Raw genomic sequence first — 14,273 nt, 5'->3', positions numbered from 1 at the left:
TTCTTTTAATTCTTTATACCAGTGCCCAGTCAAAGTCTCATTATGCTGTCAAAAGTATGTATTGTGGTCTTTTTTTTTTCTTTCCTGAATACCATTTTGTGGTCATTTAAACATGTTGTAGTTAACTGATAAAAAAAAAAAAAAAACCTGTTGTAGTTTTATGCTAAAAGAATATTCGGAGTTTGCATAGCTCAAATTAAAGGAACAAAAAAAATATTGTGATATTTATGGATTAAACTCAATCGATCAGTAACTCATAAGTTAGTAAAACATATTTAAATAAATAAATCTAACAGTAATATAATTATTTATCCACCATGCATTCAAAAAAGATTATTATCCACCATAGACTGCAAGAACGGTCCCAAAATAATCTTAATTTAATTTAATAAGTGAGAAAAATGATATAATGTTACAAGTAATGTATCTCCATCATTCAATCTTAAATAAATAATTTTAGAAAATGTTAAATGCATGGGCATCCCATATATAATATACACCTACAAAGAGAAAAAAATAATAAATATAATAAATATTTGATGTGAAAAAAATAAAAATAAACACATATTAAGAATCTCAATAAGGTATCTAAAATATTTAGATGTCCAAATACCACAACTCATAAAGTTAAAGGTAAATAATTATTTGTTCCCACAAATCATTAACCTAACTTGTCCACCCTAGCCTGACCCCTATGTAGTAATAAGGTAAAAAAAAGTTAAAGGTAGTTAAACATGCATTTCATAAGAAAATAATAATGGATAGCCAAAAAAATTCCCCAGGCTCAACCCACAACTTTTGCCAAGTATAAGGCCACCATGAAGACGCGTATATCATCCATTTTATGGCTACCATGCAAACCTGACTCTTTGTCACTATTTACTTCGTTTGCACATGCTTATTTATATAACACCATTTTTGGGAAAGGTATAAGCACAATTTTTAGAAAGGAAGACGCACTATAAGCTAAAGCAGCAATGAGTACTCCTTCTAAGCTTTTATCTTTATTCTTTGTACTCATTGTCTTGCTGATGCCCTTAGTTTCCTTACTCAACAATGATTTCTCTATCTTCACCATTAAAACCATTTCATACCTAGTTTCCTTTAGTGAAAAGCCAAACCATTACTCTAATTTCAGCATTATTCCATACAAAGCCCAAAATAGTAAACAAAATGGCCACATCACCACAAACTCCAATGGAAGAGACAAACCACGTCTTTGGAGGAAAGCCTTCATTGGCTTCAAAAATACTCACGAGCCATCTTCGAATATTTCTCGAGCAATATCCCTTAATGTAAGCAAGTGTTTTCCCGTTGAGTTACCTTCTTTTGCAATAACCAATTCCCATTGTTGTCCACCTAGACCACCTCCTTCTAAGATCATAGATTTCAAAGATTTTGCTTCTCCAAACGCCACGCTTCGAGTAAGAAAACCGGCTCACATGGTAGATGAGGAGTACATAGCAAAACTTGAAAAGGGCATTGCACTCATGAAAGCACTCCCTGATGATGACCCACGTAATTTCATACAACAAGCAAAGGTCCATTGTGCTTATTGTAACGGTGCCTATCACCTACCCCATCCCTTTCAGAACACAAAACTCAACATTCACAGGTCTTGGTTTTTCTTTCCTTTCCACCGTTGGTACATTTACTTCTTCGAGCGAATCTTGGGAAGCTTGCTCGGTGACCCGAACTTTGCCTTACCGTTTTGGAATTGGGATGCTGTAGAAGGGATGCAAATGCCACCATATTTCGCAAACCCTAACTCGTCGCTCTATCACAAACTCCGAAACCCCAAGCACTTGCCACCGCAAGTGGTTGACCTGAACTATGATCCATTTGACTTTAATGATGATACACCTTCTCATCAACAAGTTTCGTATAATCTAGCCTTCATGTACAAGCAAATGGTGCTAGCAAGTACCAAAGAATTGTTCATGGGAAGCCCTTTTCGACTCGGCGATAACCCTACTCCGGGTATTGGCTCTATAGAGGCTGCTCCTCATAACACGGTTCATAAATGGGTTGGTGCTGCTGATAAGCCACACCAGGAGGACATGGGAACGTTCTACACAGCTGCTAGAGATCCCGTTTTCTATCCGCATCACACGAACTCGGATCGACTGTGGGGGATATGGAAAAAATTGGGAGAAGGAAGAAAGGACTATAGTGATGATCCAGATTGGTTAGATTCTGATTTTTACTTCTATGATGAGAATGCCAATTTTGTTCGCGTGAAGGTAAGAGATTGCTTTGATACTAAAAGATTGGGGTATGTTTACGAAGATGTTGATCTTCCATGGTTGCGAACGCCACCCACATCGCGAAAAAGCAAGCTACTAAGAGAAGCCAAAAAGGGTTCACTTTTGAGTTCAAAGCCATGGAAATTTCCTTTGGTTTTGGATTCCATAACGAGTATTGTTGTTAAGAGGCCGAAGAAATGGAGGAGCAAGGAGGAGAAAGAACAAGAGGAGGAGGTTTTGGTGATAGAAGGGATTGAGTTTGGAAGTGATAAATATGTCAAGTTTGATGTTCATATTGATGATGATGAAGACAATTTGAGTGGTCCGGATGAGACAGAGTTTGTGGGAAGTTTTGTGAATGTGCAGCATGGGCATGGCCATAATGTCAAAACTAGCTTTAAGGTAGGGATATCGAAAGTGCTGGAGAGTGTAGAAGCTGAAGAAGACGATGAGGTGCTGGTTTCTTTGGTACCTAAGGTGGGAAAAGGGGATGCCATAATAGGAGGCATCAAAATTGAGTTTATTCCAAAATACTAGGATTATTTTGTGGGTGTGAAAATTTTACACTTTTTACAAGTTTTGTTGTTTATGCTTTTAAAAGGTAGTTTTTTTTTTTTCCTTTTTTTAGTGTAGCAAGTCGAGCTCGTATTCTCTGTGGCTGGATTTTGTCCAACTAACTGAAATATGAGAAGTCGAATTTGCTATATATTTTACAGCAATTGGGGAAGGGAAAGAATGTGAAGGAAGTTGAAATTTTGGATGTGGGGAAGTACTCCTAGAAGTAGATATAAATTTGTTGTGGTGCATGTCTTTCAACACTAGTGCATGTAAAGAAAATCAAATAAATCAATTTGATTTTCTAGAACTAATTTTCATAATAAAAAATTGAGTTTGATGTAAAAATTTGTATGAGTTTTGTTTATATGAAAAGTGATTTTAGTAAAATTACTGTTATTTGGATGGTTTAAATCAAAACAAGCTTAAGGTGAATAATTGTTAAATTTTGTTTAAAATACAAGCTATATTTATTCATATTGGGAAAATAGTGCCGTAGTTTAAATTAAAATAGTCTCATCTCAACTAATTCATGCACCCCTGATTGTAGAAGAGTCTCTATCTTAATGTCAAATCAAGCCATACTTGTTGTCGCAACGTGGGTCACGATGAGACTACAAAACAAAATTAGATAAATAGATAAATTGTTTTCGAAAAAAATGGAAAACTTGGAGAGTTGATAGAACGTGTCATTTCTGATTGGGCATACTTGAAAATTAACTTTGAAGTGCAGGTCACTTGAGCAAACAAGCTAGCAACATACATTTATATTCCAGTGATGGTTAACTAAATATGCAAAGATGTAATTGTGAGAGAATGAGAGTCAATGACATCAAATTCATTCATATTATTAGCATTGTGATTGTTGTTTACAGTAATATCATAAACCTGAGAATCCTAATGAGTCATTGGAGACATCCAACAACTATGGGGACGATGATGGTGGTGGTGGTGATAACGACGGGAACGATGTTGGTGGTAACGACGGGGACGATGGTGGTGGTGGTGGTGGTAGTGTTATCATGATGATGGTTAGAATGCTTTAAAATTAAAAACCAAATTTACAATTTTTTTCTCTTAGTTTTGATAATAAATGTGATTTTTTTTAAATTAAATTAAAAGCCAATTGAATTCAATTTTTGCCAAACGCATTTTATTTTCTAAATTATATTTAAAATTTAAAAATAGAAAACTCACAATTATCGTGAACTAACCAATGCTCACCAATGACATTTTGGGAAGGTATATATATATATGTTGTGTAATCTTGAAGGCCACTTGAAGGCAACCAACTTAGAATAAGACAGCCGTGAGCTTGCAAAGTGTAAGTTCCGTGTTATGCTTGAGCAACCTTAGTTTTAATATTATTGCTTATTTATTTGATGATAGGGATCCTTAATATTGTAAATATCATTATAAGTAATGTTTTTGATATTTTTTGTATTTCTTTAACTTTCTATCATTTATAATTTATCATGTTTTATATATATTGTAAATATCATTATAAGTAATGTTTTATATATATTGTAAATTATTCATACAAAATGACATAAAAATTGCATTTTTTCCCACTGTTATATAGTTTGCGGATGTAAATTAGAAAAAAAAAATATTAACGTGTGAGGAGCCAAATTAATTCAAACTATTTAATTTTGATGATATTATTTTTTATAATTAATAATTTTAAGTATTTAATTGTATTATTTAAATATAAAATTATTTTCAATTGTCTTTTATGACGTTAAAATATTTTTTCTACTTTATTATTTACGCTCTTCAAAGTTTTAATTTACCACTTTTATACGTTCTCTTGTTTCCCACTGAATAAATAAAATTTAGAGAATTTAATTTATCAATGTATAATTTATTTTTGTGAAAAATCTATAAAACACAATAAGTTAACGTTTTTTATACAAGACAAAATTTGTACAAGAATAAAAAAATATTAAAATTTTCTGTTATGTTTTTAATAACTTCAAAGACAACCCTAATTTTTCCAGAATTATAATAATTTTTGCAGAAAAAAATTACAACAAATTCATAAAAGGAATTTGCATAAAAATATCCACAAGAAAATATGTAGGTTTAAGTAATGTTGTAATGACAATCGCAATATCTTGAGGCAAGAGCTTTGGGAGTAAACACCAAGGTGTAGGGGTTTGAGATTCACAAACGAAGAAGTTTTGAAAGTGAAACAGAAAATTCGATTTATAAAAGTATATACTACATCAGTTTTTGTTAGAGCCAACATACGAGCACTATTATTACATTGGTTCAAACTATAACCAATATAATAAAGGATATTACATCAGTTAAGTAATAATCGATGGAGTATACTTTCTCTTAATTTCAAAAATGTTACCATGTCTTAGATTACATCGGTTAGTGACGAGTCGATGTAAAAGTAGCAATTTAGAAGGCTCTGTTTCAAGTGACAAATGCAATTTTATGTTATTTTGGATCAATAATTTTTATAATAAGGAGAAAAAATATATAAAATACAGTAAATAATAATTGATAGAGAGATTAAAAAAATATTCTAAAATAATATTAGTCATAATAGAATTTACAATATTACTATAAAGATACCTATCAATACACAAATATACAATAATGTTAGGATAAATAATTATTTTCATTTTTGAATGTGTAAAATGTTGATAAATTTGTTCCTGAAAGATTAAAATTCAAATTTTAATCATCGAAAATAAAAAAAGTACAAAAATTCATCCATCTATTACAGTTAATAAAAGAACCTATATGACACATAAGGACGAACATGTCACAAAAATAATTGCTAACATGGTCATATTTGATTGACTTTCCAAAAGTGAGTCATGAACGAATTTGTCATGTAAAGTTTAGATTTTTTTTTATCCATTGGACTAATTTTTTTATTGCCTTTTCTACTTCCCACACTCTCGAAATGTGTTTTCTCTTCTTTATCTTTTCTTCTTCCCACACTCTTTCTGAGAAAGGACTCTGAGAACCTTCGTCTTCAATGGCCAATATGCGAACCTCCTACGCCATGACTATGGTGGTAGTTGTCGCAAAATAGGTGTTTTCCTTATTTGGAAAAAGCGTGTTATGAGAGTACGTGAAGAACAAATTTTATGTGGCAAATTTATCCTTATAACTCACTTTTGTAGAGTCAATCAAATATACCATATTAATAATTATTTTTGTGATATTTTCGTTCATTTATATCATATATGTTCTTTCATTAATAATAACAAACAGAAATTAACATATAAATAAATTTATCGTATTTTTCTCACTTTCAAGTATTAAAATTTAAATTTTTATTTTTTAAAAATTAATTTGTCAACGACAAAAATATTTATTTATTCATAATGTTAGATATTAATCCTTACTACCCACAATAAGGCCTACACACAGTTAGGGGCGGAGTTTCGAAAATATTTCATATGTGTAAACCTGTCCTTTACTCATTATTTACGTCTAACGTACAATTCTAATAAATATATTAGTTGACTTTTTATTTGTCCTATTCCTCGCAGAATAAATCAAACCTGTCTATGTGAACAATAATTAAATTATCTTAATTATTTGTTTCCCTTCCTCCTCACAAAAACTAGAAAAAAGTTAGAAGATTTAAATGAAATTATAAAATAGAAAAAATGTCATAATTGTTTTTATTCAAATTTGGCTCCCCCATTATTTTCATTCAAGCTCCGCCACTAACAGCTATCAATCTTAATCTTAGTTGGCTGTCTTCACGGGATCTTTCAAAGATGACCCAACATAGCTTCCAATAATGATGTTTTGGTTCTTTATGAACATATTAATTAATGCTGTGGGCCGGAGTGTTTTTTTTTTAAGTTATTTATCAGTTTTTGTTAGCCATAACCGTAATCCTGCCTAGGGTAGCTTTGCTATTCTTAGCCGGTCCCAAGCCCGGATAAAAGGAGAGGGTTGTGTTAGGCTTTCGACAGCCAACGTTAAACTTTGTCGAATCTCTATGACATGGATCAATTACGTAATAATGTGAATGCTAGGTCGTTGCCCGGAAGCAACGCGCTGTATGGCTCGAGTACAGTGTCAAAAGAGCAAGGGTCGCTGCATCGCCGCCCGGATGTAGTGAAAAGTAAGCAAGGGTTCCCACATTTTCGTGAACGGGTGTGGGTAAAGAAGCTAATTCATGACAGGAGAATTCGCTTTGGTACATGGAATATAGGCACACTTACTGGAAAATCTATGGAAATAGTGGATGTTATGGTGAGGAGGAAGATCAATTTTATGTGCCTACAAGAAACTAAGTGGACAGGTGAAAAAGCGAAAGAATTAGACAGCTCGGGATTTAAGCTGTGGTATACGGGAAAAATCAGATCAAGAAATGGGGTAGGGATTATTGTGGACAAGGAGTGGAAGAAGGATGTCGTGGATGTAAGAAGAGTACGAGATCGTATCATAGTCTTAAAATTGGTAGTGGGATAGGACACCTTTAATGTTATTAGTGGGTACGCACCTCAGGTTGGGTTAGCAGAACACTTTAAGGTAAAATTTTGGGAGGATCTAGAAGGGGTACTTCAGGATATACCCCAAGGAGATAAAGTTTTCCTAGGAGGGGATCTCAATGGACATGTAGGTAGCGTGGCTAGAGGTTTTGAGGGGGTGCATGGGGGTTTTGGCCTAGGGGAGATGAATGGGGAGGGTAAATCCATCTTGGAGTTTTCGGAGGCTTTGGATCTTTCTATAGCCAATACATGGTTTAAGAAAAGAGAGGAACATCTTATCACTTACAAAAGTGGAGGGACATGTTCTCAGATAGATTTCTTCCTTATCAGGAAGTCTGATAGGAAGTATTGCTTGAACTGTAAAGTTATCCCGGGAGAGAGCTTGACTACCCAACATAGAGTTTTGGTTATGGATGTAAGAATTAGAGATAGGGCAAAGAGAAGAAGTCCTCTGGTAGCACCAAGGATCAAATGGTGGCACTTGAAGGGTGAGAAACAAGGAATCTTCCAATAAAAGATATGGGAGGGTTGGTGTGGACAATCACAAGGAAGTGCAAATGATATGTGGAACAAGATGTCCCAAGAGATTATTAAAGTGGCTAAAGAGACGTTGGGTGAATCTAGAGGTTTTGGACCTAGGGGTAAAGAATCGTGGTGGTGGAATGAAAATGTTCAGAGCAAAGTTAGAGTAAAAAAGGAGTGTTTCAAGGAGTGGTCTAGGTGTAGAAATTCTGAAACTTGGGATAAGTATAAGATAGCTAGAAATGAAACCAAAAAGGCGGTGAGTGAGGCAAGAGCCCAAGCTTTTGACGGACTATACCAAGCTCTAGGAACCAGGGACGGAGAAAGATCTATATATAGGCTTGCTAAGGGTAGAGAAAGGAAGACTAGAGATTTGGATCAAGTAAAGTGTGTTAAGGATGAAGAAGGCAAAGTCTTAGTGCATGAAAAAGATATCAAGGAAAGGTGGAAGGCGTATTTCCACAACTTATTTAATGATGGATATGGATATGACTCTAGCAGTCTAGACACAAGAGAAGAGGACCGGAACTATAAGTACTATCGTCGGATTCAGAAACAGGAAGTAAAAGAAGCGTTGAAAAGAATGAGTAATGGTAAGGCGGTGGGGCCAGACAACATACCTATTGAAGTGTGGAAAACTCTTGGAGATAGAAGTCTTGAGTGGCTCACCGAACTCTTTAACGAAATTATGAGGTCAAAACGCATGCCGGAGGAATGGAGGAGAAGCACGTTAGTGCCAATCTATAAGAACAAGGGGGATATACAAAATTGTGCAAATTATAGGGGAATCAAGCTCATGATTCATACCATGAAATTATGGGAAAGAGTGATCGAACGGAGATTAAGAAAGGAGACTCAAGTTACTGAGAATCAATTTGGTTTCATGCCGGGAAGGTCGACCATGGAAGCGATTTATTTATTACGGCGGGTGATGGAGCAATATCGCATGGCCCAACAAGACTTGCACTTGATTTTTATTGACTTGGAGAAAGCGTATGATAGAGTGCCTAGAGAGATTTTGTGGAAAGCTCTAGAGAAGAAAGGGGTTAGGGTTGCATATATTCGAGCTATCCAAGATATGTATGATAGGGTATCGACTAGTGTTAGGACACAGGATGGAGAGTCAGACGATTTTCCCATCACAATTGGTTTACATCAAGGGTCAACCCTTAGCCCCTACCTTTTTACCTTAATTCTGGATGTCCTCACGGAACAAATCCAAGAGATAGCGCCGAGATGCATGCTTTTTGCAGATGACATAGTCCTCCTTGGAGAGTCGAGGGAGGAGTTGAATGAGAGGTTGGAAACTTGGAGACGAGCTCTAGAAACACATGGCTTTCGCCTAAGCAGAAGCAAATCGGAGTATATGGAATATAAGTTCAACAAAAGAAGGAGGGTTTCTAACTCAGAGGTGAAAATAGGAGACCATATTATCCCTCAAGTCACACGGTTTAAATATCTTGGGTCTGTAATACAGGATGATGGGGAAATTGAAGGGGATGTGAATCATCGCATTCAAGCAGGACGGATGAAATGGAGAAAAGCATCGGGGGTGTTATGTGATGCAAAGGTACCGATCAAGCTAAAGGGAAAGTTTTATCGGACTGCGGTAAGACCGGCGATTTTGTACGGAACAGAATGTTGGGCGGTCAAGAGCCAACATGAGAATAAAGTAGGTGTAGCGGAGATGAGGATGTTGCGGTGGATGTGTGGTAAGACTCGATAGGATAAAATTAGAAACGAAGCTATTAGAGAGAGGGTTGGAGTGGCGTCTATTGTAGAGAAGATGGTGGAAAATAGACTTAGGTGGTTTGGGCATGTAGAGAGAAGACCGGTAGACTCTGTAGTGAGGAGAGTAGACCAGATGGAGAGAAGACAAACAATTCGAGGCAGAGGAAGACCCAAAAAGACTATAAGAGAGGTTATCAAAAAGGATCTTGAAATTAATGGTTTGGATAGAAGTATGGTACTTGATAGAACATTATGGCAGAAGTTGATCCATGTAGCCGACCCCACCTAGTGGGATAAGGCGTTGTTGTTGTTGTTGTTGTTAGCCATAACCGTACATAATTGATTTGATGGCTAATCGTCACTGTCATTGATATCTAGAATAGGTCACGCAGGGTGAGTGTTCGTCATTTCAAAACGGGATTTTCATATTTGGCAGTTTTTCATTTGCTTCAAAGTATTTCTTATTTTTATATTCAACTAATATGATTTTACATTTATTCGTGTGAAACTATTTGTTTCTTTTATCCAAAGCATAATATACGCGCATTGTTTGCCTTCTTTCTTTCTTAATTTTGCTTTTTCTTAAGTCCTCATAATATTCTTTTATACATATAATAAGCACGGTTAAAATAGAGACTCCTCCTCAATATTTTTCTAATATATACACATAAATATAGCTTGAATTTTAAATCTATTTTGATAACTATTCACTTAATACTAATTTAGACTAACACTATCTAAATAATAACAATTTTACTAAAATCACCTTTCACATAAAAAAAAAATCAAATACAAATTTTTACACCAGACTCATTTTTTATTATGAAAATTAATTCTAGAAAATCAAATTGATTTATTTGATTTTCTTCAAAAACACTCATCTATACTTGTAGAAGAGTACTTCTCCGCATCCAAAATTTCAGCTGTCCTTCACACTCTTTCCCTTCTTCTACTATCGCTATACCAAAGCAAATTCGACATCTCATATTTCAGTTGGTTGGACAAAATCCAGCCACTGAGAATACGAGCTCGAGATGCTAAACCAAAAAAGAAAGTGTACTTTTTAAAAGCATAAAACAATAAACCTGTAATAAGTGTATTAAATTTGCACACACAACAACAAAACTAATCTTTCTACTTTGGAATAAACTCAATTTTGATGCCTCCTATGATGACATCTCCTTTCCCAACCTTAGGCACCAAAGTAACCAGCACAACATCATCTTCTTCAGCTTCTAAACACTCCAGCACTTTCGATATCCCTACCTTAAAACTAGTGTTGATATTATGGCCTTGTCCATGGAACAAATTAACAAAAGTTCCCACAAACTCTGTCTGATCCGGTTCACTCAAATTATCTTCATCATCATCAATATGAACATCAAACTTAACATATTTATCACTTCCAAACTCAATCCCTTCTATCACCAAAACCTCCTCCTCTTGTTCTTTCTCTTCCTTGCTTCTCAATTTCTTCGGCCTCTTAACAACGGTACTCGTTATGGAATCCAAAACCAAAGGAAATTTGCTTGGCTTTGAACTCAAAAGTGGACTCTTGTTCGCTTCTCTCAGTAGCTTGCTTTTCGGCGATGTGGGTGGCGTTCGCAGCCATGGAAGATCAACATCTTCGTAAACATACCCTAATTTTTTAGTATCAAGGCAATCTCTTACCTTAACACGAACAAAATTGGCATTCTCATCATAGAAGTAAAACTCAGAATCTAGCCAATCTGGATCATCACTATAGTCCTTTCTTCCTCCTTCCAATGTCTTCCATAGCCCCCACAATCGATCCGAGTTCGGGTGATGAGCGTAGAAAATGGGGTCTCTAGCTGCTGTGTAGAATGCTCCCATGTCTTCATGGTGTGGCTTATCAGCAGCACCCACCCATGTATGAACAGTGTTATGAGGAGCAGCCTCTATAGAGCCCATACCCGGAGTAGGGTTATCGCCAAGGCGAAAAGGGCTTCCCATGAACAATTCTTTGGTACTTGCTAGCACCATTTGCTTGTACATGAAGGCTAGATTATACGAAACTTGTTGATGAGAAGGCGTATCATCATTAGGATCAAGTTTATTGTAGTTCAGATCAACCACGTGTGGGGGCAAGTGGTTTTGGTTTCGGAGTTGGTGATAAAGCGACGAATTGGGGTTATTGAAATATGATGGAATTTGCATCCCTTCTACAGAATCCCAATTCCAAAAGGGTAGGGCAAAGTTTGGGTCACCAATTAATTTTCCCAAAGTTCTCTCAAAGAAGTAAAGGTACCAACGATGAAAGGGAAAGAAAAACCAAGACCTGTGAATGTTGAGTTTTGTGTCCTGAAAGGGATGGCGTAGGTGATAGGCACCGTTACAATAAGCGCAATGGACCTTTGCTTGTTGAATGAAATTACGTGGGTCATCATCAGGGAGTGCTTTCATGAGTGCAATGCCCTTTTCAAGTTTTGTTATGTACTCCTCATCTACCATGTGAGCAGGTTTTCTTACTCGAAGCGTGGCGTTTGGAGAAGCAAAATCTTTGAAATCTATGATATTAGAAGGAGATGGCCTAGGTGGACAACAACGGGTAGAAGTTATTGCATCAGAAGGTAACTCCACAGGAAAACACTCTCTTGCATTAAGGGATATTGCTCGAGAAATATTCGAAGATGGCTCGTGAGTATTTTTTAAGCCAATGAAGGCTTTCCTCCAAAGACGTGATTTGTCTCTTTCATTGGAGCTTGTGGTGATGTGGCCATTATGGTTTGGATTTTCACTAAAGGAAACTAGGTATGAAACGGTTTTTATGGCAAAGGTAGAGAAGTCATTGTGGGATAAGGAAACTAAGGGCATCAGAAACACAATGAATGCAAAGAAAAATGGGAAAAGCTTAGAAGGATTACCCATTGCTGCCTTAGCTAGCTTATCTTCTTCTTTCTCCAAATTGTGTATGTTCCTTTCCCAACATTATTGGTTATAAATAAGCATATGTAATTTCTCTAAAAGAAAAAGCATGTGTAAAAAATAAATAAAGTAGGGACTAAAATATGTATCCCTACCATCTGGTCACACGTACCCTATAGTTGAAAAAAAATGATCTAACTGTACATCTTGTTATATTCAATTATTATTAAAAGAAAAAAGCATGTGTAAAAAATAAATAAAGTATGGACTAAAATATGTATCCCTACCATCTGGTCACCCTATAGTTGAAAAAAAAAATTATCTAACTGTACATCTTGTTATATTCAATTATTATTAAAAGAAAAAGCATGTGTAAAAAATAAATAAAGTAGGGACTAAAATATGTATCCCTACCATCTGGTCACCCTACAGTTGAAAAAAAAATAATCTAACTGTACATATTGTTACATTCAATTATTATCATTAATTATGTTGTAAATTTTATCACTAGTATTTTTTATTTATCACTGAGCATTTTATTATTATATTTTTTAATTTTCAGACATTTTAATGACATGTCCCTAAAAAAATATAAAAACAACGTTGTGTGGTAATAAAATGACGAAATTTCACAAAAAAAGATAACAAAATTGATGTCATTTTTTAAAAACTTTATTAGACACAATATGTTAGCATGGCCTTACATATTCTATGGATTGTTAGAATACACAAAAAATTGAAAAATATGATAATAAAATGCATTAAAAAACTTAAATGATATAATTAAAAAAATTAAATAATTTGGTTATAAAATTTACGATTAAACTAAAATAATAATAATAACAACGTGTTTGGTAGCTGGAAAAGGATACAAACGATAGAAAAAGAAAATAATGCACCCTACACTCTGTCGCCGGAAGTAATTTTCAACTGCAGCGCTTATTTTTTTTTCTTTTATTTTTAGTCTTCTATCTCTCTCTTTGCTTCTTATTATCTTCCCTCTTGCTCTCGATCTGATTTTTGTAGTCACGGTTGCGATTTGTGCTGCGTTAATGGGGTTAGGCTTCTTTGTTAGAAATTGACTTCAGCCCAGTGTGTTGATGTGGTTTTAGCTTCTTTGTTAGAAATTGATTTTAGGCCAAGTGAGAGAATTTGGATCTTGGACTTCATACCAAGGGAGTTCATAATCGAAAGATACATATTGGAAATGTTACTATTCACATGCAGTGAGGGGTAAATGAGTAAAATAAATGTATATGCCTGATATAAAAAATATTGGCAAATGACCTAGAATACTTGTTAAAGAAGTAAAAAATAAATATTTTATTAAAATACATTAAAATATGTTTCCTTTAATTATTAAATACATTTTCATATATACTATTTCTAATAATAAAAAGAATCCCTCTTTTAATTCTTAGAATATTAGTTAACAAGACTTAAAATCATTTTAGTTTACTAATACGGTAAGAACATCTAGTTATATGCTCCCATGAAATATAGAACTTATGTAAGCACACACATGCATTGGGTAATAAAAGTTGCAAGGAATAGGAGTTCTGATCAGTAATTATTGGTAGAGAAGGTTGCAAGAAACTCGTGCTACCTGTTCAAGATATTATAATAATAAATTTAGTGGTTATGAAGTTGTTCACCATATAAGCCACATGCACTGTCAAATGTCATATGCATGAAAAAGCTGTTGTACGTGGGCATTTCTTTGGTTTCCAAAGCGGTGAGTAAAAATAGTCTCGTGTACGTGGGCCTGTAATGTAAGAGCTTTCAATTTCAATAGTCTCGTGTTGTCTTTTTTGCAAGTGGTAGCAAGTAGCCGTAACATTCTATTCTTGGTAAG

At 34.8% G+C, this 14,273-nt stretch overlaps 2 protein-coding genes across 2 annotated transcripts; one reads left to right on the top strand and one right to left on the bottom strand.

The window, feature by feature from the left end:
• Window positions 1-920: 920 nt before the first annotated feature.
• Window positions 921-3,149, top strand: LOC114395219 (aureusidin synthase-like). Its single transcript, XM_028356940.1, has one exon. It carries the CDS (start codon window positions 978-980, stop codon window positions 2,781-2,783), a length of 1,806 nt encoding a protein of 601 aa, XP_028212741.1. The 5' UTR covers window positions 921-977; the 3' UTR covers window positions 2,784-3,149.
• Window positions 3,150-10,288: 7,139 nt separating this feature from the next.
• Window positions 10,289-12,479, bottom strand: LOC114395358 (polyphenol oxidase I, chloroplastic-like). The gene has a single exon (XM_028357115.1). It carries the CDS (start codon window positions 12,419-12,421, stop codon window positions 10,667-10,669), a length of 1,755 nt encoding a protein of 584 aa, XP_028212916.1. The 5' UTR covers window positions 12,422-12,479; the 3' UTR covers window positions 10,289-10,666.
• Window positions 12,480-14,273: the final 1,794 nt, after the last annotated feature.

This window comes from Glycine soja, chromosome 18, assembly GCF_004193775.1.
Source record: "Glycine soja cultivar W05 chromosome 18, ASM419377v2, whole genome shotgun sequence".
Lineage (NCBI taxonomy): Eukaryota > Viridiplantae > Streptophyta > Magnoliopsida > Fabales > Fabaceae > Glycine > Glycine soja.
The sequence above is the reverse complement of the archived record's forward strand: the minus strand, read 5'-3'. Positions and strand labels throughout refer to the sequence as shown.

Bases quoted from the DNA above. Each gene is read 5' to 3' on its own strand.
- LOC114395219 (XM_028356940.1), top strand. From the start codon at position 978: ATGAGTACTCCTTCTAAGCTTTTATCTTTATTCTTTGTACTCATTGTC.
- LOC114395358 (XM_028357115.1), bottom strand. From the start codon at position 12,421: ATGGGTAATCCTTCTAAGCTTTTCCCATTTTTCTTTGCATTCATTGTG.